Source organism: Pezoporus flaviventris, unplaced genomic scaffold, assembly GCF_033815535.1.
Source record: "Pezoporus flaviventris isolate CSIRO_AGI_PZ_B2104156 unplaced genomic scaffold, CSIRO_AGI_Pfla_v1 ptg000215l, whole genome shotgun sequence".
Classification (NCBI taxonomy): Eukaryota; Metazoa; Chordata; class Aves; order Psittaciformes; family Psittacidae; genus Pezoporus; species Pezoporus flaviventris.
Window position 1 is genome coordinate 151,766 of NW_026892763.1, and position 25,364 is coordinate 177,129.

The 25,364-nt window shown below is 58.1% G+C and overlaps 1 protein-coding gene across 1 annotated transcript in view; it reads left to right on the top strand.

Annotated features, from left to right (window-relative positions):
• The first annotated feature begins 253 nt into the window (after nt 1-253).
• Nucleotides 254-25,364, top strand: part of PDE2A (phosphodiesterase 2A) — a 79,941-nt gene continuing 54,830 nt past the window's right edge. Inside the window, exon 1 of the mRNA XM_061442148.1 lies at nt 254-603. Within this exon, the coding sequence (XP_061298132.1) occupies nt 536-603 (68 nt within the window). The 5' untranslated portion in view covers nt 254-535. The remainder of the gene's footprint in view (nt 604-25,364) is intronic.

Genomic DNA, 25,364 nt, shown 5'->3' on the forward strand with positions numbered 1-25,364 from the left:
TACTGCCCAGCACCGCTCTGTGCTGCCCAGCATTACCCTGTACTGCCCAGCACCGCTCTGTGCTGCCCGATGTCCCCCGGGGCAGAAGCCGGGCAGACGGGCGCTTGCGGCGCCCAGCAGGACCCGCTGCCGCCGCGGGGAGCGCGGGGCGGGCAGGGCCAGCGCGCTCCTTACTAGACAAAGGCGGTGTCCCCCCGGAGCGGGGCGGCGCTGCGGGCGAGGCCGGGCGCGGCCCAGGGCGGGCGGCAGCCGGAGGCAGGTGCGGACCCCTTCGGCCCCTCCGCGGGAACGGCTCCGGCCCCCGCCCAGCCCCGCGGAGCCGCAGCGGCGCCGTCAATCAGCGGCGTTTCTTCCCCCGGCCTCCCCCCGCGCCTCTCCGCCCTCCCCTCCCGCACGCCTCGGCGCGCTGCATCGGGCTCGGTTGACAGCAGCGGGCTCCGCTCCCCGTCAGCACCGAGAACCGGGCGGCGCGGCGGCTCCGCGTTGCCCGCAGCCCCTCTCCGAGCCCCCGCCGGCCGCCGAAGCATGCGGAGCCATGGGGCAGGGCTGCGGACACTCCATCCTCTGCCGGAGCCAGCCGTACCAGGCGGCTGCGTCTGACCTGTGAGTCCCCTCCCGCCGGCACCGGGGACTGGGGGGGACCACGCCGGGAGGGAGCGATGCTCCGGGGGGGGAGAGGCTGCGCGAAGGCGAGAGGGAGACATCGCGGAGAGGGGAAAAGTTCCTCCTCCCGCCTGGGGTGCAGGGGGATTACAGGCTGCGACCCCCCCTCAGTTCCTCACTGTGTGAGCACAGGGCAGGGCATCACTGATGGGTGATGCTGTGCGGGAGCGCCGCTGTCAGCAGCATCTCCCCTTTTCCCTGCTGACCCCCCCTTATATGTTCCCTGTAACCCCGCGGTGGTTTCCCATGGGAGCAGCAGGCTCCTGGCCTGGCAGTGAGCTGGGGGGGATGTGGGTGACTTAGTGAAATGCTGGTCAGGCCTCGGCATCGTGGCTTCGGTGGCTCCACGCATGGCAGGAGGAGCCACCCCCCTGCACACCCACCCCACGCAACAGGTCTGGGGGTCCCGGTGCTGCTGATCCCATGCGGTGGGGTGGGACAGGGGGATCAGGGGGGATCTCATTCCACAGCGCAGGAATGAGGGGCTCGCAGGGGGTGACCTTGCTGAGGGATGACAGTGCTCGCTTCCAGCCGTGCTGGGTGATGCTCTGGAGAGCCCACGTGGGGAGAGGGGCAGAGCTGGCTAACGGGAAGCGTGCGATGCCTCGATTCCCATCACCGTGGCTCGGGATGGCCGAGATCCCCGGCTCTGTGTCTGTGTGTGTATGGAGCACTCACGAGGCTCCACTGCTGTGCGCAGGCGGTTTGCAGTACGTGGGTGCTCTGCTTCCCGGGTATCCAGAGATATCGGGTGCTCCCTACCCCTTGTTTCCCACCCCAGCGGTTGCTGGGATCAGACCCCTCATTGCCAAAGGGATGGGCTGATCCGGTGGGAATGGGATGAGGGTGTAAGGGGATGAGGAGGGAAGCTGCTGGGTGCTTGGATTCCTTTGTCTGACGGGTGCATCTCAGCTCCACATGCTCAAGCACTGGCTCGGCAGCCGGGACCGCCGCTCCCAGCACTGCATCCCTCATGGGGATGCGCCTGGGAGCATCCTCAGGGCTCCTGGAGCGAGTGCTTGATGTGATTCCAGGGCCATCAGGGCACAAGGGAAGCTGTCGCCCGCTCCTGCCTCATCCCCACCTATTTCCCTCCGGCATCCCCAGCTTTTCGCACCTTCACGAGGTGACCTTTGGATGCCAAGTCTGCCTGGCTCTAGAATAGCCTCCAGCATCTCCTGCCTGTGGTGGCGTGGGGCTCAGATCCACCTTCCAAAGGCCATCAGGAGCTGCTGATCCCCCCCTGCTGTGGGTGCTGGATCCAGCCTCTGCGGGCAGCATCCTTCCCCCCTGCTCTCGCCGGTGCTGTGTGCGCTTTGTTCCCTGCAGAGATCCTTTCATGCTGCTGCCACCACATGTGCCCGTGTCCTTTTCTTTAAGCGCAGCACACAAAGGTCTTGAAATGCCATTGCCATCCTCATGTTCCCTCCGGCTGGAATGCCGCTGCTGACTTGCAGCTCCTGTTTAATGGCTTTAAGAATGGTGGATGCTACTTGAGTGTAGCTGGATTGCTGCACCTCTCGAGCCGCCCAGGGCAGGGATGGTGAGATGAGATGCTTTCCCCTTCACCCAGGATACAACCCCGTGTCTTTCCTAGATGCTTATCCCTGTTCCCGCACATCCTGGGGGATATATAGGGCTGGAAAAGCTTCCTAAGCGCTTTCCGGCGATGCCCTTTGCACATGGGTGTCCCCGTGAGGCCGGGGTGATGCTGCCTGCTCCCTGCCTGTGTTGTTTCCCGCTGGCTCTGCCTGCTTGCTGCCAGCAGATCCCAGCGAAGCTGCTCCCGCCCTCGCAGCACGCTGGGAATGCTGCATGGGGCCGGGATGCAGCGGTGGGCCAGGTCTACCCACGTGCGTGGTGGATGAGGTTTCCTCGCAGGGCAGCGTCGCTGGCAGCCACTCAAGCGCCATCCTGCATTATCCAGGTCACGTTTAAAGCCGTTTCTTCCTCCTTTCCCCCCCGGCAGCGGCTCCTGACCCGGTTACGGGCGGGTGGGATGCTGGGGTGCCCGGAGCTGCTGCGCTCACAGCATCTGACAGCAGCCAGGGGCTGGGGGAGCCGCAGCTGAGCTCTGCGCATTGAGAGCACGCAGGAGGAGAGGATGCTCTGAGCAGCCCCGCAGGCGCGGCGGAGCCTGGGCACAGGTCAAGGCTTCCTTCGGAAAGAGGCCTCATCCGGCTCTTCCCGCTGGTGGGAGCAGGCGTGGGGATGTGTGAACTGGGCAAGGGCTGCCGGGCTTGGCGCTGGTTTGGTGACAGCGTCGGTGCCAGGCACGTGATGGAGGAGGGACCGTGGCTTGGCCGCAGCTGGGATGAGGGCTCCATCCTGCCCGGATGAGTGTCCAGGAGCGGGAAGAGACCAGTGTCCTGCCATGGGATAAGGAGGCATCTTTATCCCCTCCGTAAAGGACGTGTGTTGGTCTGAGTGCCGGTTATCCCAGACGCTGCATCCCCAGGTTAATACAGGACGCAGGCAGTGTGTCCCTAGGTTGATACCAGGACTTGGACAGTGTGTCCCCATCAAGGCTCACGCAGGGGCCATGTGTAATGAACCATCCCCATTTTACCCCCCTGATGTACCCACCTGGTTGCTGCTTCCTTCAGGTCCTGGACCTTAAAAAGTCCTATCCAACCCAAACCATCCCATGGCTTGCTCTGGTACCCATGGCGCAGCACCGGCTGGGATGCAGGAGAGCATCCAAGTGGTGGAGCAGTCCAGGCACCTTTTGGAGGTCTACAGACATCAGCAAGGCCGAGCGCAGGCCCACCCTGCACCTTTTGCCCAGCCTGGTGCTGGTGCATCCACTGGGAGCTGTGTGTGGGGGGCACTTCTGCATCCCCTCACCCTGGAGCTCAGAGAGGATGGAGGGGGAGCTCCTGGCACCCTGCACATCTCCAAACCTGGAGCGGTCCCTTGGGTGGGGAGGACCCATCCAAGAGCTCACCCTCCACCCCCCCCCCCCCCATTTCAGAGCAGCAAGTGCTTTCAGTGTCATGAGCTGCAGGAGGATGAGCACCCACCCGGAGCAGGCAGCGCTGCGACCACTCCTCCATGCGGGATGCAGGATTCCCTGGCTGCAGCAGCGCTCTCCTCCGACCTCGGTCCCTGCTTTTGCTTTGTCTCTTTCCCAGCTCCCACGTGGCTGGCGCTGGGCTGCAGCCAGAAGTGCAGGCAGGGCCTTGGGACCTTCTGCTTGTCCAGCTTTCTCCTTCAAAGGGCTGAGCTGTCCTTAATGGATGGGTCTGAATGGAGGCAGGGGGGAGCGAGGGGGATGCAGAGCGCTGGGAGATGCTGCGGCTGCTGCTGCGGCTCCATCACACCCAGTAAAGGGGGTTTAGGTGATGGAGAGCAGGCAGAGCGCAGGCAGTGGTACCCTGGCAGCTGCCCCCATCCCAGTGTCAAGGGTGGGGGGTGCTTTCATGCAATGGGTGATGGGTGACCCCAAGGTTTGCTGTCTGGGGGGTGGGGGGGGTTGGAGTGTGGATTGGGGGTCTCAGGAAGCTGTTGCTGGTCCATGGTGGGGAAAGTGGCCCCAAGCCTTGTCGCCAGGTACCACCCTCAAGGGATGGGTTAGCACAGCAGGCTGTGGGATTCGGCTCTGGAACGGCCCAGGGGTGGGTTGGTTGGCATCGTTAGCAGCCCTTGCTCCCGCTCCCATCCCCAAAGCCAAAGCCGATGTGGGGAGGAAGAGGTGCAGAAGGATGGCTTGAGAGCATGCGGGAATGCTGTGGGTGGGTGCAGACCTTCTGGTCTCTCTTCGTTTGTCCTTCCTATCAGAAATCAAACAGAAGAAGAAAGATGGTTTCGGATGGGCGCGTTTCCCATGGGAAATATTAAACCCTGGCTCTTCTGGCTGGGAATAAAGGGAGTTCGGGGCTTGTCCTCATGCGGATGGACTCACCACGTGTCCCAGCACCCCCAAAGCCCTCTGCTCACCAGACGCAGCGGAGGTTTGTGATACCTAAGGAGGGAAAACACAACCAGCAAGTGCCGGTGCAGCGCTGGCACAGGAGTGATGACTTTGCCAGAATCCTCCCATTCCCTGGCTTGGAATCACTTCCCAGTTGGTTATTAGCTTGCACGTTTCAGCTGGGTGACTCAGAACACACCGAGGAGCTATTTATAATGAGCATTTGAAAGGAGAAGACTGATGGAGGGCTTTTATCCACCCCCCTTCCTTCAGTCCTTGAGCTGTGTTGGCTGCGCACCCCTTGCCCGGAGGCAGGTGGGTTGGGAAGGTTGGAAGGGGACCCTCCATGTCCCTGAGGTTCCATAGCTGGTTGCTATGGGGTGAAGATGCAGTTGGGTTGGGAAGGTTGGAAAGGGACCATCCACGTCCCTGAGGTTCCATAGCTGGTTGCTATGGGGTGAAGATGCAGGTGGGTTGGGAAGGTTGGAAGGGGACCATCCATGTCCCTGAGGTTCCATAGCTGGTTGGTGCAGGGTGAAGATGCAGGTGGGTTGGGAAGGTTGGAAGGGGACCATCCACGTCCCTGAGGTTCCATAGCTGGTTGGTGCAGGGTGAAGATGCAGGTGGGTTGGGAAGGTTGGAAGGGGACCATCCATGTCCCTGAGGTTCCATAGCTGGTTGGTGCAGGGTGAAGATGCAGGTGGGTTGGGAAGGTTGGAAAGGGACCATCCATGTCCCTGAGGTTCCATAGCTGGTTGCTATGGGGTGAAGATGCAGGTGGGTTGGGAAGGTTGGAAAGGGACCCTCCATGTCCCTGAGGTTCCATAGCTGGTTGGTGCAGGGTGAAGATGCAGGTGGGTTGGGAAGGTTGGAAGGGGACCATCCATGTCCCTGAGGTTCCATAGCTGGTTGGTGCAGGGTGAAGATGCAGGTGGGTTGGGAAGGTTGGAAAGGGACCCTCCATGTCCCTGAGGTTCCATAGCTGGTTGCTATGGGGTGAAGATGCAGGTGGGTTGGGAAGGTTGGAAGGGGACCATCCATGTCCCTGAGGCTCCGTAGCTGGTTGCTATGGGGTGAAGATGCAGGTGGGTTGGGAAGGTTGGAAGGGGACCATCCATGTCCCTGAGGTTCCATAGCTGGTTGGTGCAGGGTGAAGATGCAGGTGGGTTGGGAAGGTTGGAAGGGGACCATCCACATCCCTGAGGTTCCATAGCTGGTTGCTATGGGGTGAAGATGCAGGTGGGTTGGGAAGGTTGGAAAGGGACCATCCACGTCCCTGAGGTTCCATAGCTGGTTGGTGCAGGGTGAAGATGCAGGTGGGTTGGGAAGGTTGGAAGGGGACCATCCATGTCCCTGAGGTTCCATAGCTGGTTGCTATGGGGTGAAGATGCAGGTGGGTTGGGAAGGTTGGAAAGGGACCATCCATGTCCCTGAGGTTCCATAGCTGGTTGCTATGGGGTGAAGATGCAGGTGGGTTGGGAAGGTTGGAAAGGGACCATCCATGTCCCTGAGGTTCCATAGCTGGTTGCTATGGGGTGAAGATGCAGGTGGGTTGGGAAGGTTGGAAAGGGACCATCCATGTCCCTGAGGTTCCGTAGCTGGTTGCTATGGGGTGAAGATGCAGGTGGGTTGGGAAGGTTGGAAGGGGACCATCCATGTCCCTGAGGCTCCGTAGCTGGTTGCTATGGGGTGAAGATGCAGGTGGGTTGGGAAGGTTGGAAGGGGACCATCCATGTCCCTGAGGTTCCGTAGCTGGTTGCTATGGGGTGAAGATGCAGGTGGGTTGGGAAGGTTGGAAGGGGACCATCCATGTCCCTGAGGTTCCGTAGCTGGTTGCTATGGGGTGAAGATGCAGGTGGGTTGGGAAGGTTGGAAGGGGACCATCCATGTCCCTGAGGTTCCATAGCTGGTTGGTGCAGGGTGAAGATGCAGGTGGGTTGGGAAGGTTGGAAGGGGACCATCCATGTCCCTGAGGCTCCGTAGCTGGTTGCTATGGGGTGAAGATGCAGGTGGGTTGGGAAGGTTGGAAGGGGACCATCCATGTCCCTGAGGTTCCATAGCTGGTTGCTATGGGGTGAAGATGCAGGTGGGTTGGGAAGGTTGGAAGGGGACCATCCATGTCCCTGAGGTTCCGTAGCTGGTTGGTGCAGGGTGAAGATGCAGGTGGGTTGGGAAGGTTGGAAGGGGACCATCCACGTCCCTGAGGTTCCATAGCTGGTTGCTATGGGGTGAAGATGCAGGTGGGTTGGGAAGGTTGGAAAGGGACCATCCACGTCCCTGAGGTTCCATAGCTGGTTGGTGCAGGGTGAAGATGCAGGTGGGTTGGGAAGGTTGGAAGGGGACCATCCACGTCCCTGAGGTTCCATAGCTGGTTGCTATGGGGTGAAGATGCAGGTGGGTTGGGAAGGTTGGAAGGGGACCATCCATGTCCCTGAGGTTCCGTAGCTGGTTGCTATGGGGTGAAGATGCTGATGGTCCTCTCTGGGGGGTGACGCTCCATCCCTATCCAGAGCCTCTTCTCCCCATGGAGTGGAACCGGGATGCCCCTATGGCTCTACAGCAGTTCACACACTGGGGTTTATTCCCTGCAAAGGGATAACCCCACGTCCCTGTGCCGCAGCCAGGCCGGATCCTTGAGCTGTCACTCGGCTGGAGCCCGGCCAGGAGGCCACGGGCCATGGGTGCTGCCCCGCTCGCCCTTGCTCTCCCGAAGGAATGAGGCTTTTCCCCGTGCTCACACAAGCCGGGCGCCGGCAGCATCCTTCCCCCAGGAAGAGGTGCTGGTGCCAGCTCGCGCAGGGTGCGGGCACATCCCGGAGGAGCCTCTTGTCGCTGCCTGGGAGCCGGGACCTGCAGCCCCAGGCTCTCTGGTCCTGAGCGTGGCTGGGCAGGGGAGCTGCGGGATGGGGGGGACCCTCCTGGTCCTGCTGCAGCACCCTGGGGGCTCCTCAGGTGGGAGACTGGGGTGTGGGGATGGGATGGGGCTCAGGTGCAGAGCAGATGGGCCTGGCCTGCAGCTGCTGTGGGGCTAGGGATAGGGCTGAGGTTAGGGTTAGGGGTAGGGGTAGGGGTTAGGGGTAGGGGTAGGGTTTAGAGTTAGGGGTAGGGTTAGGGCTGAGGTTAGGGTTAGGGTTTAGGGTTAGGTGTAGGGTTAGGGTTTAGGGTTAGGAGTAGGGTTAGTGTTTTGAGTTAGGGGTAGGGTTAGGGCTGAGGTTAGGGTTAGGGTTTAGGGTTAGGGGTAGGGTTAGGGTTTAGGGTTAGGGGTAGGGTTAGTGTTTTGAGTTAGGGGTAGGGTTAGGGCTGAGGTTAGGGTTAGGGTTTAGGGTTAGGTGTAGGGTTAGGGTTAGGGGTAGGGTTAGGGCTGAGGTTAGGGTTAGGGTTTAGGGTTAGGTGTAGGGTTAGGGTTTAGGGTTAGGAGTAGGGTTAGTGTTTTGAGTTAGGGGTAGGGTTAGGGCTGAGGTTAGGGTTAGGGTTTAGGGTTAGGGGTAGGGTTAGGGTTTAGGGTTAGGGGTAGGGTTAGTGTTTTGAGTTAGGGGTAGGGTTAGGGCTGAGGTTAGGGTTCGTGTTTAGGGTTAGGGTTTAGGGGTAGGGTTAGGGGTGAGTTTAGGGTTAGGGTTTAGGGTTAGGTTTAGGGTTAGGGCTGAGTTTAGGGTTAGGATTTAGGGTTAGGGTTAGGGTTAGGGTTAGGGGTAGGTTTAGGGTTAAGGCTGCAGTTACGGGTAGGATTTAGTGTTTGGGTTAGGGTTAGTGGTAGGGTTAGGGCTTACGTTAGTATTAGGGTTTAGAGTTAGGAGTAATTTTAGGGGTTGGGTTAGGGCTTAGGTTAGGTTTAGGCTTAGGTCTAGGGCTGTGTTTAGGTTTTGTTTTGTAGTCAGTACTAAGGCTAGGGGTAGGGGTAGGGTTAAGTTTGGAGGTGTATTTAAAGTGAGGTTTAGGGTAAATCTTGGGTTAGGGTTAGGGCTAAGGTTTGGGCTCAGGTTATGTTTATGATTAGTGGTAGGTTTAAGGTTAAATCTAAGTTTAGTTTTATGGCTTGGTCGAAGGTTAGGTTTATTTCTAGGGCTTGGCCTCAGTTTATGGTTCTGTTTATGGCTAGGGTTTGAAGTGGTTGTAAGGTTAGGTTTATGGCTATCGTTAGATTTCGCTTTGCTGTTGGAATGAAGGCTAGAGGATAGGTCTTATGTCTAAGTTCTTAACTAGTATATGGGTCAGGGTATGGCTAAGGTCAGGTTTTGGGTTAGGGATGGGGCCAAGTTTGGGGTTATGCTTAGTGCTTGGCCTGACTTTCGGGTTATGTTTAGCACCAGGCTCAGAACTGTATGTAAGGTTCAGATTGCATTTCAGCTTGCAGCTTGGGTTAGGTTAAGGCTGTTATATGTAGGGTTGGGATCAGAGCTGGGGCTGCGGCTGAGATCAGGCTTAGGGCTAGGACCAGGACCAGGGCTGGGTCTCCCAGGCCAAGGTACCCTGGAGCCTCCCTCTGCTCGCTCAGCTCAGGAGCCTGCTTCCTCCCTGGAGCAGGGATGGGATCTGCCTCCTCCAATGGCTTCACCGGGCGCGGGAAGGATGCTGAGGCAGCAAAAACTTGGGGGCGCATCCCCGAAACTCGAGTGTTTTGTTAATGCTGGAGCCTGGACACACATGGAACACGGGACAGAGCGGCTCTTAGCGCATGGGAAGCGCTGGCTGTGGCGCCGGCTCGGTGTCAGACACCATGGTGTTGGGCACCTGGGCAATAAGAAAGCCCCAAAGGAAGTCCCAGCCCAGCTGATGCGGGTTGAGGGTTCCCCAAAAGAAGGATGAGGGCACTGAGGTGTCCTTTGGGTGCTGGTTTTCCCTGCTCTGGAGGGTGCTGTGGGTGATGCTCGTGGTGGGAGCTGGGTTTGCCGCACCCAAAGGGCTTAGGGAGGGATTGAGAGGCTCCGGTTTTGGGGGTAGCTGTTCCCAAGCATATGACATTCCTGGAAATATCTGTGGCTGCCTGCCAGGCACCTGCTTCCCATCCTGCCCTCACCAGATGGACGCGATTCCTCTGGGAATGCTGTTCCCTGCGGAGCTGGAGCAGGATGGGCTGGATGGAGGGGACACCAGCGCCAGCAGCCTCGCACGTCCCCCTCCCAAACCTTGCGAGCCGCATCCCATGCTGGGTCCCATCCTTGCGCTGCCCAAGCTCCAGCCATGATGCGGGATCCGCTGCATGGGAGCGCAGGGATGGAAAGGGGGGGGCTCTCTTCCCCCTGGGAATGGCGTGGGGGCTGCTCCCGGCTGTGTGGGTGCTCTGTGGAGGTGGGGTTTGGCAGCAGCCGCGGCGCTGTTGGGGACCCCCCCCTCCCCATCGCTGGCAGGGAGCTGGGACAGCAGGTCCGTGGGCTGGGACTGCAGCACCAGGCACTTGGGCATCGCTCGGGCACGGAAGCGGGAGCGCGCCGAGGGGGGAGCGCTGTGTTCCCCATAGACCCCAGCTCCTCCTGCCCCCCGCAATGTGCCTGCTCGGCACGGGCGCTCGGTGCTTCACCCCTCCCCGCTCCATCCTCACCTCGTGGCTCTGCAGCTCTTGCATTGCAGAGCCTGCCGTGGGGACCCCAATAAAGGGATGGGGCTGGGGACGCGTTATGGGTGCTCTGTGCCTGGGATCCGTGTGGCTGGGAAGCCGGAGCCAGCATTCATCCTGCGGGAGAGCCGTTCATTCATAGGAAGTGCAGTCGATCCAGCTGCTCCCATTGCCAGCAGGATCTGGCCACGCTGCTGAAGTGGGTTGAGGTTCATTGCTGGGGCAATGGTCCCAGTGGTAGGACCTGGGAATGTCACTGAAGGATGGGGCATCTCCATGCCCATGGTACATGTCCCTGCCGGCCTTCCCGGCCTTCCCATCAGCGTCAGGACTTGTGTCCCCGCTGCAAAGGACACGGTGGGGCTGGGGACGGCTGCCACCAAAGGAAGGGGGCTCCTTTGTCACTGCTGCGCCCGTCACACCCCATTGCGTGAGAGCTGGGGGTCTATTAAGCTCCTGGGTGTCCGACGGAGCCGCTCGCACCCTAAGGACCCTCAAGGCACCAGCATCTCGTGGCCGTGCCCATTCCCATCCCTCCTCTGCTGGTCCACGTTCCCAGGCTTGCTCGTGCTAACAGGGAAATCCCGCCAGGATCCAGTGAGAATTCCAGGCCTTTGGATCCCTGCTCCAGGGCTGCTGCTGCTCCCAGGGAGGGATGGGGCAGCGACAGCAGAGCAGGGTGCTGTGGTCCTGCTCTGCTCCCATGATGATGGCAGCGGGTGGAAGGGACCGCGGATGCTGGGTGGGAGGTTGAGCTGGGGGCTGGTTGGGATGGGGAAGGGGGGCAGAGAGGGGAATAAAAAGCTGGAAAAGGGGGGGGGGGGGACCAGGAAACAGCCCTGGGAAGATCACGGGACGCAGCTAATCCCACCTCCGGCTGCCGCACTGAGCTCCCTCCGGTCATCCCTAAGCGCACCATGAGCGGGCAGCGTCTGCGCCGCCGCCTCTATCCAAGGACAATTCCCCAGGGATCCAGGGTAACGGCGCGTTGGCTCCTGCCTGGATTGGTGCTGGAGCACGGCTCCCTCGGGTGCCGGTTGCATCGTGTCGTTCCCGGCTCCTCCCTGCTCTGGTGCTGCCAGGCAAAGCTCCTGTCAGCCGGCATTCCCAGGGCTCCCTCTTGGGACAGTTGGATGGGGGATCAGGGATACCCCCCCACTTCAGCGAGCCGGGTCCTGGTGTCTTGGGGTGCAGTGCGATGGGAATGAGGATTTGCAGGTCGCAGGGATGCTGTGCGATGGGATGGGATTTGTGGGATGCAGGGATGCTGTGCAACGGGATGGGATTTGCGGGATGCAGGGATGCTGTGCAATGGGATGGGGGTTTGTGGGATGCAGGGATGCTGTGCAATGGGATGGGGTTTGCAGGATGCAGGGGTGCTGTGCAATAGAAATGGGGATTTGCGGGATGCAGGGATGCTGTGCAATGGGATGGGATTTGTGGGATGCAGGGATGCTGTGCAATGGGATGGGATTTGTGGGATGCAGGGATGCTGTGCAATGGGATGGGATTTGTGGGATGCAGGGATGCTGTGCAATGGGATGGGATTTGTGGGATGCAGGGATGCTGTGCAATGGGATGGGATTTGCGGGATGCAGGGATGCTGTGCAATAGGAATGGGGGGTTGTGGGATGCAGGGATGCTGTGCAATGGGATGGGATTTGCGGGATGCAGGGATGCTGTGCAATAGGAATGGGGGTTTGTGGGATGCAGGGATGCTGTGCAATGGGATGGGATTTGCGGGATGCAGGGATGCTGTGCAATGGGATGGGATTTGCGGGATGCAGGGATGCTGTGCAATGGGATGGGATTTGCGGGATGCAGGGATGCTGTGCAATAGGAATGGGGGGTTGTGGGATGCAGGGATGCTGTGCAATGGGATGGGATTTGCGGGATGCAGGGATGCTGTGCAATAGGAATGGGGGTTTGTGGGATGCAGGGATGCTGTGCAATGGGATGGGATTTGCAGGATGCAGGGGTGCTGTGCAATGGGAATGGGGATTTGTGGGATGCAGGGATGAAGTGCAAATGGGATGGGGTTTGCAGGATGCAGGGGTGCTGTGCAATAGGAATGGGGATTTGTGGGATGCAGGGATGCTGTGCAATGGGATGGGATTTGTGGGATGCAGGGATGCTGTGCAATGGGATGGGATTTGCGGGATGCAGGGATGCTGTGCAATGGGATGGGATTTGCGGGATGCAGGGATGCTGTGCAATAGGAATGGGGGTTTGTGGGATGCAGGGATGCTGTGCAATGGGATGGGATTTGCGGGATGCAGGGATGCTGTGCAATAGGAATGGGGATTTGTGGGATGCAGGGATGCTGTGCAATGGGATGGGATTTGCGGGATGCAGGGATGCTGTGCAATAGGAATGGGGGTTTGCGGGATGCAGGGATGCTGTGCAATGAGATGGGATTTGCGGGATGCAGGGATGCTGTGCAATAGGAATGGGGGTTTGTGGGATGCAGGGATGCTGTGCAATGGGATGGGATTTGCAGGATGCATGTGTGCTGTGCAATAGGAATGGGGATTTGTGGGATGCAGGGATGAAGTGCAAATGGGATGGGGTTTGCAGGATGCAGGGGTGCTGTGCGATAGCAATGGGGATTTGAAGGATTCAGGGGTGCTGTGCAATGAGGATGGGGATTTGCGGGATGCAGGGATGCTGTGCAATAGGAATGGGGGTTTGTGGGATGCAGGGATGCTGTGCAATGGGATGGGATTTGCGGGATGCAGGGATGCTGTGCAATAGGAATGGGGGTTTGCGGGATGCAGGGATGCTGTGCAATGAGATGGGATTTGCGGGATGCAGGGATGCTGTGCAATAGGAATGGGGGTTTGTGGGATGCAGGGATGCTGTGCAATGGGATGGGATTTGCAGGATGCATGTGTGCTGTGCAATAGGAATGGGGATTTGTGGGATGCAGGGATGAAGTGCAAATGGGATGGGGTTTGCAGGATGCAGGGGTGCTGTGCGATAGCAATGGGGATTTGAAGGATTCAGGGGTGCTGTGCAATGAGGATGGGGATTTGTAGGCCGCGGGGATTCAGTGTAAACAGGATGGAATTTGCAGGATGCAGGGATGCAATGCAATGGGAATGGGGATTTGCAGGATGCAGGGATGCTGTGCAGTAGGGATGAGGTTTTTCAGGATGTAGGGATGCAGTGTAGCAGGAATGGGATTTGGAGGATTCAGGGATGCAGTGCAATAGGGATGGGGGTTTCCAGGATACAGGGATGCTGTACAATAGGGATTTGCAGGATGCAGAGATGCTGTGCAGTAGGGATGAGGATTTGCAGGATGCAGGGATGCAGCGCAATGGGAATGGGGCTTTGCAGGATGCAGGGATGCAGTGTAACAGGGATGGGGTTTGCAGGATGCAGGGATGCAGTGCAGCAGGGATGGGTATTTGCAGGATGCAGGGATGCAGTGCAATGGGAATGGGGCTTTGCAGGACGCAGGGATGCAGTGCAATGAGAATGGGTATTTGCAGGATGCAGGGATGCAGTGCAATGGGAATGGGGATTTGCAGGATGCAGGGATGCAGTGCAATGGGAATGGGGCTTTGCAGAATGCAGGGATGCAGTGCAATGGGAATGGGGATTTGCAGGATGCAGGGATGCAGTGCAATGGGAATGGGGCTTTGCAGGATGCAGGGATGCAGTGTGATGGGAATGGGGATTTGCAGGATGCAGGGATGCAGTGCAATGGGAATGGGGATTTGCAGGATGCAGGGATGCAGTGCAATGGGAATGGGGCTTTGCAGAATGCAGGGATGCAGTGTGATGGGAATGGGGATTTGCATCCGGAAGTGCTCCCAGCTTTCCCAGCCCCCCTGACCAGCCGGGCTGCATTCCTGTGGCTCCTGGTATCCCAGGGCAGCCGCTCCTCCAGCCTGGCAGCGCAGGGACCTGGTGCTCACGGTGCGGGCACCACCTGGGAAGAGCAAACAGGGCTCAGCCCCTCCTTAACGGAGGCACTTGGGGCTCCAGGTGTTGGTTCAGCAAATACAGCTTCAGTGGCACCATGTCCTGTCCCCGTGGCACCATGGGGCTGGTACCTCTGTGTTCCAACCCTTGTGGCACCATGGGGCTGGTACCACTGTGTCCCATCCCTGTGGCACCATGGGGCTGGTATCACTGTGTCCCATCCCTGTGGCACCATGGGGCTGGTATCACTGTGTTCCATCCCCGTGGCACCATGGGGCTGGTATCACTGCGTCCCATCCCTGTGGCACCATGGGGTTGGTATCACTGTGTCCCATCCCTGTGGCACCATGGGGCTGGTATCACTGTGCTCCATCCCTGTGGCACCATAGGGCTGGTATCACTGTGCTCCATCCCCGTGGCACCATGGGGTTGGTATCACTGTGTTCCACCCCTGTGGCACCGTGCCCCTTCCCTGTGGCACCTCGGGGCTGGTCTCACCTCCCACATTCTGCAGCTCCCTGCATCACTGTGCAGGGCTGGAATGAACCCGGAGCTGCTGCCATCCTGTCTTCCCATGGATCCCATAGTGATGCTTAACTATGGGGCACCCTGTTTCAGTGCCATGCTCCACCGCTTGGATGCACCTGGATAAATCCTTTGGGATTGGAGTAAACAGGTTTGCATCATGGCTTGAGGCTGGGGAAGGTGAAATCCAGGGATGCAGGTGCCAGTGTGGGAGTTTGACGGCCTCCAGGTGCTGGAGGATGGAGTAGGATGTGCAGGAATCCCATGGATACCCCAAACACCCTGCGTTTGCTGCTTCCCTTGCTCCAGGTTCTCCTGTGGTCCATCAGCATCTCCCTGTGGCTCCATCCCATCCCTGCACTGTGGTCCTCATCCCCTCCACCCCGCATCCCTGTTCCCTGGTCCTCATCCCCTCCATCTCATCCCTGCTCCCTGGTCCTCATCCCCTCCATCTCATCCCTGCTCCCTGGTCCTCGTCCCCTCCATCCCTGCATTCCTGCTCCCTGGTCCTCATCCCCTCCATCTCATCCCTCCACCGTGGTCCTCATCTCCTCCATCCCTGCTTCCCTGCTCGCTGATCCCCATCCTCTCCATCTCACCCCTGCACCGTGGTCCTCATTCCCTCCATCTCACCCCTGCACCGTGGTCCTCATCCCCTCCATCCCTGCATCCCTGTTCCCTGGTCCTCATCCCCTCCATCCCCGCATCCCTGTTCCCTGGTCCTCATCCCCTCCATCTCATCCCTGCTCCCTGGTCCTTGTCCCCTCCATCCCTGCATCCCTGTTCCCTGGTCCTCATCCCCTCCATCCCTGCATCCCTGTTCCCTGGTCCTCATCCCCTCCATCCCCGCATCCCTGTTCCCTGGTCCTCATCCCCTCCATCTCATCCCTGCTCCCTGGTCCTTGTCCCCTCCATCCCTGCATCCCTGTTCCCTGGTCCTCATCCCCTCCATCCCTGCATCCCTGTTCCCTGGTCCTCATCCCCTCCATCCCTGCATCCCTGCTCCCTGGTCCTCATCCCCTCCATCCCTGCATCCCTGTTCCCTGGTCCTTGTCCCCTCCATCCCTCCATCCCTGCATCCCTGCTCCTCATCCCCTCCATCCCTGCATCCCTGCTCCTCATCCCCTCCATCCCTGCATCCCTGCTCCTCATCCCCTCCATCCCTGCATCCCTGCTCCCTGGTCCCCACCCCCTCCATCCCATCCCTGTTCCAGGAGTTAATGGTGCTGCTGCACAAATGCCACATTGGAGGAGAGAATTCCCAGCCTGTGGATCCAAACCCGAGATTTCCCCACCACCACTTCCCATGGTGGCCCCGACAGAGGCGCGATGAGTTGGGATTGCTGGGATGCAGCACTGGACTGCTGGGATGTGGTCCTGGATTGCTGGGAATTGGCACTGGGAGTGCTGGGATAAAGTACTGGGCTTGCTGGGATGTGGTACTGGGAGTGCTGGATGTGGTTCTGGATTGCTAGGGCATGGCACTGGGATTGCTGGGATGCAGCACTGGGATTGCTGGAATGTGGCACTGGGATTGCTGGGATGCAGAGTTAAGCTCACTGGGACATGGCACTGGGTTCGATGGGACAATGGGATAGTTAGGATGTGGCACTGGGCTTTCCGCAATGTGGCACTGGGATTGCTGGGATATGGCACTGGGATTACTGGGATGTGACACGGGGCTCACTGGTATGCAGCACTGGGATTGCTGGGATGCAGCACTGCAATCGCTAGGACACGGCACTAGGATGTGGTACTGGGATTGCTGAGCTCTAGCACTGGGATTGCTGGGATCCAGCACTGGGATTGCTGGGCTGCAGTACTGGGTTGCTAGGACATGGCACTGGGATCGCTGGGATGTGGCATTGGGATTGATGGGATGCGGCATTGGGATCGATGGGATGCAGCCCTGGGATTGCAGGAACATGGCATTGGGCTTGCCGGGATGTAGTACTGGGATTGCTGGCACCTGGCACTGGGATTACTGGGAGATGGGACTGGGATTGGTGGGATGTGTGGTACAGGACTCACTGGGATACAGCACTGGGATTGCTGGGATGTGACACTGGGATTGCTGAGATCCAGCACTGGGATCACTGGGGCACATCTGGGACTCCCAAACCCCTTTCCCAAAGGAGCCGAGGACTCTTTGGCAGCCGCATCCCACTGGAAAGAGCCGGGAATCGGGGGGGTTGGAGCCCCTGCAGGGCTGCTGGAGCCCTTTGCATTAAATAAGGGGGAAAAGGGGAAGAGCAGCGTAATTCCATGCTGTGGAGCCGGGAATGCAGGTGCTTATGCAACGCGCAGTAATGACTGGAGTGAGTCATTAGAGCCCAACAGTCAGCGGGTATTTATAGCTCCCTCCTCCCCCCAGAGGTGCCACCTTTTGTTCCCGGAGGATTTGGTCCTATTCCCAAGGGATCCTGGATGCGACGGCTCTGAGCTGGGCTCCTGCATCCCAGTGGGGTGCTCACAGTGGTCCAGGGGATGCTGCTTGCCCTGGATCTGTATCCACATCCCTGGGTAAGCTGCTGCTCCGCTTCCCTTCCCGGGCATTCCCACTGGGATAATTAATCCTGGTCCCTTCCTGACCCCAGGAGCTGCTGGTTTCTCTTCCCTGCCAAGAGCCTAAAGAATTGATTTGGGAATAGAAGGGATGAAGGAATTCATTGGAGGAGAACAAGCGAGTAATCCTGGTTTAATCCAGGTTCAATGGGTGGGATACAAGAGGGAATTGCATCAGCGCGTGCCAGGGAAGAGGGTGGCAGCAGAACCCGGGATGCCAAAGGGATGTCCATGGAGAGATGTCCTGAAAGGGGGGGAACCTCCCTGGATCAGGCTCAGGGCATCCCTAAATCAGGCTCGGAGCATCCCTGGGTCCCCAGAGCATGCATGGATCAGGTCAGAGCATGCATGGATCAGGTCGGAGCATCCCAGCTTTAAGTGACGTGACCATTCACTTCTGCCTTGCTAATCCCATAGGATTAGGCCATTCTGGGAGCAGTTTGCTCAGCCCCACATCATGCCATGGGCTCAGGCTGAGCTCGGAAGCAGCAGCCCGGACCTCAGCTGCCCCGATCGGATCCCACCCGGCCGTAAAGCCCCATTGTCCCTATGCCGGGGCTGGGATCTTCCCTGTTGCTCTGGGAAGCAGCAGCGCGGAGCAGCCGCCGGAGGGGCAATGGCTGGGATGGCTCCGGGCTGGCTCCAAGGGGAAACTGAGGCCCGGGGGGGCTGGAGGCAGAGCAGGCTCTAAGCTTGGCTTAGCCAGGCCCAGCCTAGTGCCTGGGCTGGGTAAATCAGTGGGTGAGGGTGACCCTGCACCCTGCTGCACCCACAGCACCCGCAGCACCCGCAGCATCCATAGCATCCATAGCATCCACAGCACTCACAGCACCCGTAACACCCAGAGCATCCACAGCATCCACAGCACTCACAGCACCCGTAACACCCAGAGCATCCACAGTATCCACAGCACCCGCAGCACTCATAACACCCACAGCATCCATAACACCCACTGCACCCATAACACCGACAGCACCCACTGCACCCACAGCACCCATAACACCCACAGCATCCATAACACTCACTGCACCCATAACACCCACAGCATCCATAACAATCACTGCACCCATAACACCGACAGCACCCACTGCACCCACAGCACCCATAACACCCACAGCATCCATAACACTCACAGCACCCATAACACCCACAGTATCCATAACACTCACTGCACCCATAACACCGACAGCATCCGTAACACCCACTGCACCCATAACACCGACAGCACCCACTGCACCCACAGCACCCATAACACCCACAGTATCCATAACACTCACTGCACCCATAACACCCACAGCATCCATAACACCCACTGCACCCATAACACCAACAGCACCCACTGCACCCACAGCACCCATAACACCCACAGTATCCATAACACTCACTGCACCCATAACACCCACAGCATCCACAGCATCCATAATACCCACTGCACCCACAACACCTGCAGCATCCATAACACTCACAGCACCCACAGCACCCATAACACCCACTGCACCCATAACACCCACAGCATCCCCAGCATCCCCAGCAACCACAGCACCCATAACACCCACAGCATCCCCAGCATCCCCAGCAACCACAGCACCCATAACACCCACAGCATCCCCAGCATCCCCAGCAACCACAGCACCCATAACACCCACTGCACCCACTGCATCCGTGACACCCGTAAGACCCACTGTGCCCACAGCACCCATAACACCCGCAGCATCCACAGGATCCACAGCACCCATAACACCCACTGCACCCACTGCACCCACAGCACCCATAACACCCGCAGAATCCACAGCATCCCCAGCACCCATAACACCCACTGCACCCACTGCATCCGTAACACCCATAGCACCCACAGCACCCACAGCACCCATAACATCCATAGCATCCCCAGCACCCATAACACCCATAACACCCACTGCACCCATAACACCCATAGCACCCACAGCATCCACTGCACCCACAGCACCCATAACACCCATAGCATCCCCAGCACCCATAACACCCATAACACCCACAGTATCCGCAGCACCCACAGCACCAGTAGCACGTGGGGATGGGGACCTGGGGGTGATGCTGCACCCACAGCATGGGGTGCTGGAGGCCCACACGCCCCTGATGCTCGGTGTCCCCCCGCTGCCTGCTGCCCCCTGGGTGCCCCATGTCCCTCCTGCTTGCAGGGTGTCCCCTACACCCATGCTGTCCCCCATGCCCGCCGTCCCCTGCCCCTGCTCGCCCCGTCCTGAGGCACCCTCCCTCCAGGCACGTCCTGGCCCCAGATCACACATGGTAACCCCAGGCACATGCTGTCCCCTGTCCCCATGGACACACACTGTCCTATGGACACACACTGTCCTATGGACACACACTGTCCCCATGGACACACACTGTCCTATGGACACACACTGTCCCCATGGACACACACTGTCCCCATGGACACACACTGTCCTATGGACACACACTGTCCCCATGGACACACACTGTCCCTATGGACACACACTGTCCTATGGACACACACTGTCCTATGGACACACACTGTCCCCATGGACACACACTGTCCTATGGACACACACTGTCCCTATGGACACACACTGTCCTATGGACACACACTGTCCCCATGGACACACACTGTCCTATGGACACACACTGTCCCCATGGACACACACTGTCCCTATGGACACACACTGTCCTATGGACACACACTGTCCCCATGGACACACACTGTCCTATGGACACACACTGTCCTATGGACACACACTGTCCCTATGGACACACACTGCCCCATGGACACACACTGTCCTATGGACACACACTGTCCCTATGGACACACACTGTCCTATGGACACACACTGTCCCCATGGACACACACTGTCCTATGGACACACACTGTCCCCATGGACACACACTGTCCCTATGGACACACACTGTCCCCATGGACACACACTGTCCCTATGGACACACACTGTCCTATGGACACACACTGTCCCCATGGACACACACTGTCCTATGGACACACACTGTCCCCATGGACACACACTGTCCCTATGGACACACACTGTCCTATGGACACACACTGTCCCTATGGACACACATTGTCCTATGGACACACACTGTCCCCATGGACACACACTGTCCTATGGACACACACTGTCCCCATGGACACACACTGTCCTATGGACACACACTGTCCCTATGGACACACACTGTCCTATGGACACACACTGTCCCCATGGACACACACTGTCCTATGGACACACACTGTCCCCATGGACACACACTGTCCCTATGGACACACACTGTCCTATGGACACACACTGTCCCCATGGACACACACTGTCCCTATGGACACACACTGTCCCCATGGACACACACTGTCCTATGGACACACACTGTCCCCATGGACACACACTGTCCTATGGACACACACTGTCCCCATGGACACACACTGTCCCTATGGACACACACTGTCCTATGGACACACACTGTCCCCATGGACACACACTGTCCTATGGACACACACTGTCCCCATGGACACACACTGTCCTATGGACACACACTGTCCCCATGGACACACACTGTCCCTATGGACACACACTGTCCCTATGGACACACACTGTCCCCATGGACACACACTGTCCCTATGGACACACACTGTCCTATGGACACACACTGTCCCCATGGACACACACTGTCCCTATGGACACACACTGTCCCCATGGACACACACTGTCCCTATGGACACACACTGTCCTATGGACACACACTGTCCCCATGGACACACACTGTCCTATGGACGCACTCTGTCCCCATGGACGCACACTCTCCCCATGGACACACACTGTCCCCATGGACACACACTGTCCCTATGGACACACACTGTCCTATGGACACACACTGTCCTATGGACACACACTGTCCCCATGGACACACACTGTCCTATGGACACACACTGTCCCTATGGACACACATTGTCCCCATGGACACACACTGTCCTATGGACACACACTGTCCCCATGGACACACACTCTCCCCATGGACACACACTGTCCCCATGGACACACACTGTCCTATGGACACACACTGTCCCTATGGACACACACTGTCCTATGGACACACACTGTCCCCATGGACACACACTGTCCTATGGACACACACTGTCCCCATGGACACACACTGTCCCTATGGACACACACTGTCCTATGGACACACACTGTCCCCATGGACACACACTGTCCTATGGACACACACTGTCCCCATGGACACACACTGTCCTATGGACACACACTGTCCCCATGGACACACACTGTCCCTATGGACACACACTGTCCTATGGACACACACTGTCCCCATGGACACACACTGTCCTATGGACACACACTGTCCCCATGGACACACACTGTCCTATGGACACACACTGTCCCCATGGACACACACTGTCCCTATGGACACACACTGTCCCTATGGACACACACTGTCCCCATGGACACACACTGTCCCTATGGACACACACTGTCCTATGGACACACACTGTCCCCATGGACACACACTGTCCCTATGGACACACACTGTCCCCATGGACACACACTGTCCCTATGGACACACACTGTCCTATGGACACACACTGTCCCCATGGACACACACTGTCCTATGGACGCACTCTGTCCCCATGGACGCACACTCTCCCCATGGACACACACTGTCCCCATGGACACACACTGTCCCTATGGACACACACTGTCCTATGGACACACACTGTCCTATGGACACACACTGTCCCCATGGACACACACTGTCCTATGGACACACACTGTCCCTATGGACACACATTGTCCCCATGGACACACACTGTCCTATGGACACACACTGTCCCCATGGACACACACTCTCCCCATGGACACACACTGTCCCCATGGACACACACTGTCCTATGGACACACACTGTCCTATGGACACACACTGTCCCTATGGACACACACTGTCCTATGGACACACACTGTCCCCATGGACACACACTGTCCTATGGACACACACTGTCCCCATGGACACACACTGTCCCCATGGACACACACTGTCCCTATGGACACACACTGTCCTATGGACACACACTGTCCCCATGGACACACACTGTCCTATGGACACACACTGTCCCCATGGACACACACTGTCCCTATGGACACACACTGTCCCCATGGACACACACTGTCCCTATGGACACACACTGTCCCCATGGACACACACTGTCCTATGGACACACACTGTCCCTATGGACACACACTGTCCCCATGGACACACACTGTCCCTATGGACACACACTGTCCCCATGGACACACACTGTCCTATGGACACACACTGTCCCCATGGACACACACTGTCCCTATGGACACACACTGTCCTATGGACACACACTGTCCCCATGGACACACACTGTCCCTATGGACACACACTGTCCCCATGGACACACACTGTCCCTATGGACACACACTGTCCTATGGACACACACTGTCCCCATGGACACACACTGTCCTATGGACGCACTCTGTCCCCATGGATGCACACTCTCCCCATGGACACACACTGTCCTATGGACACACACTGTCCCTATGGACACACACTGTCCCCATGGACGCACACTCTCCCCATGGACACACACTGTCCCCATGGACACACACTGTCCCTATGGACACACACTGTCCTATGGACACACACTGTCCTATGGACACACACTGTCCTATGGACACACACTGTCCCCATGGACACACACTGTCCTATGGAGACACACTGTCCCTATGGACACACACTGTCCCTATGGACACACATTGTCCCCATGGACACACACTGTCCTATGGACACACACTGTCCCCATGGACACACACTCTCCCCATGGACACACACTGTCCCCATGGACACACACTGTCCCTATGGACACACACTGTCCTATGGACACACACTGTCCCTATGGACACACACTGTCCTATGGACACACACTGTCCCTATGGACACACATTGTCCCCATGGACACACACTGTCCTATGGACACACACTGTCCCCATGGACACACACTCTCCCCATGGACACACACTGTCCCCATGGACACACACTGTCCCTATGGACACACACTGTCCTATGGACACACACTGTCCCCATGGACACACACTGTCCTATGGACACACACTGTCCCCATGGACACACACTGTCCCTATGGACACACACTGTCCTATGGACACACACTGTCCCCATGGACACACACTGTCCCTATGGACACACACTGTCCCCATGGACACACACTGTCCTATGGACACACACTGTCCTATGGACACACACTGTCCCCATGGACACACACTGTCCCTATGGACACACACTGTCCCCATGGACACACACTGTCCTATGGACACACACTGTCCCCATGGACACACACTGTCCCTATGGACACACACTGTCCCCATGGACACACACTGTCCTATGGACACACACTGTCCCTATGGACACACACTGTCCCCATGGACACACACTGTCCTATGGACACACACTGTCCCTATGGACACACACTGTCCTATGGACACACACTGTCCCTATGGACACACACTGTCCCCATGGACACACACTGTCCTATGGACACACACTGTCCCCATGGACACACACTGTCCCTATGGACACACACTGTCCTATGGACACACACTGTCCCCATGGACACACACTGTCCCCATGGACGCACACGGTCCCCATGGACACACACTGTCCTATGGACACACACTGTCCCCATGGACACACACTGTCCCATGGACACACACTGTCCCCATGGACACACACGGTCCCCATGGGCACACACTGTCCTATGGACACACACTGTCCTATGGACACACACTGTCCCCATGGACACACACTGTCCTATGGACACACACTGTCCCCATGGACACACACTGTCCCCATGGACGCACACGGTCCCCATGGACACACACTGTCCCTATGGACACACACTGTCCTATGGACACACACTGTCCCCATGGACACACACTGTCCCCATGGACGCACACGGTCCCCATGGACACACACTGTCCTATGGACACACACTGTCCCCATGGACACACACTGTCCCATGGACACACACTGTCCCCATGGACACACACGGTCCCCATGGGCACACACTGTCCTATGGACACACACTGTCCTATGGACACACACTGTCCCTATGGACACACACTGTCCCCATGGACACACACTGTCCCTATGGACATACACTGTCCTATGGACACACACTGTCCCCATGGACACACACTGTCCCTATGGACACACACTGTCCCCATGGACACACACGGTCCCCATGGGCACACACTGTCCTATGGACACACACTGTCCTATGGACACACACTGTCCCCATGGACACACACTGTCCTATGGACACACACTGTCCCCATGGACACACACTGTCCCCATGGACGCACACGGTCCCCATGGACACACACTGTCCTATGGACACACACTGTCCCCATGGACACACACTGTCCCTATGGACACACACTGTCCCCATGGACACACACTGTCCCTATGGACACACACTGTCCCCATGGACACACACTGTCCTATGGACACACACTGTCCCTATGGACACACACTGTCCCCATGGACACACACTGTCCCTATGGACACACACTGTCCCCATGGACACACACTGTCCTATGGACACACACTGTCCCCATGGACACACACTGTCCCTATGGACACACACTGTCCTATGGACACACACTGTCCCCATGGACACACACTGTCCCTATGGACACACACTGTCCCCATGGACACACACTGTCCCTATGGACACACACTGTCCTATGGACACACACTGTCCCCATGGACACACACTGTCCTATGGACGCACTCTGTCCCCATGGATGCACACTCTCCCCATGGACACACACTGTCCTATGGACACACACTGTCCCTATGGACACACACTGTCCCCATGGACGCACACTCTCCCCATGGACACACACTGTCCCCATGGACACACACTGTCCCTATGGACACACACTGTCCTATGGACACACACTGTCCTATGGACACACACTGTCCTATGGACACACACTGTCCCCATGGACACACACTGTCCTATGGAGACACACTGTCCCTATGGACACACACTGTCCCTATGGACACACATTGTCCCCATGGACACACACTGTCCTATGGACACACACTGTCCCCATGGACACACACTCTCCCCAT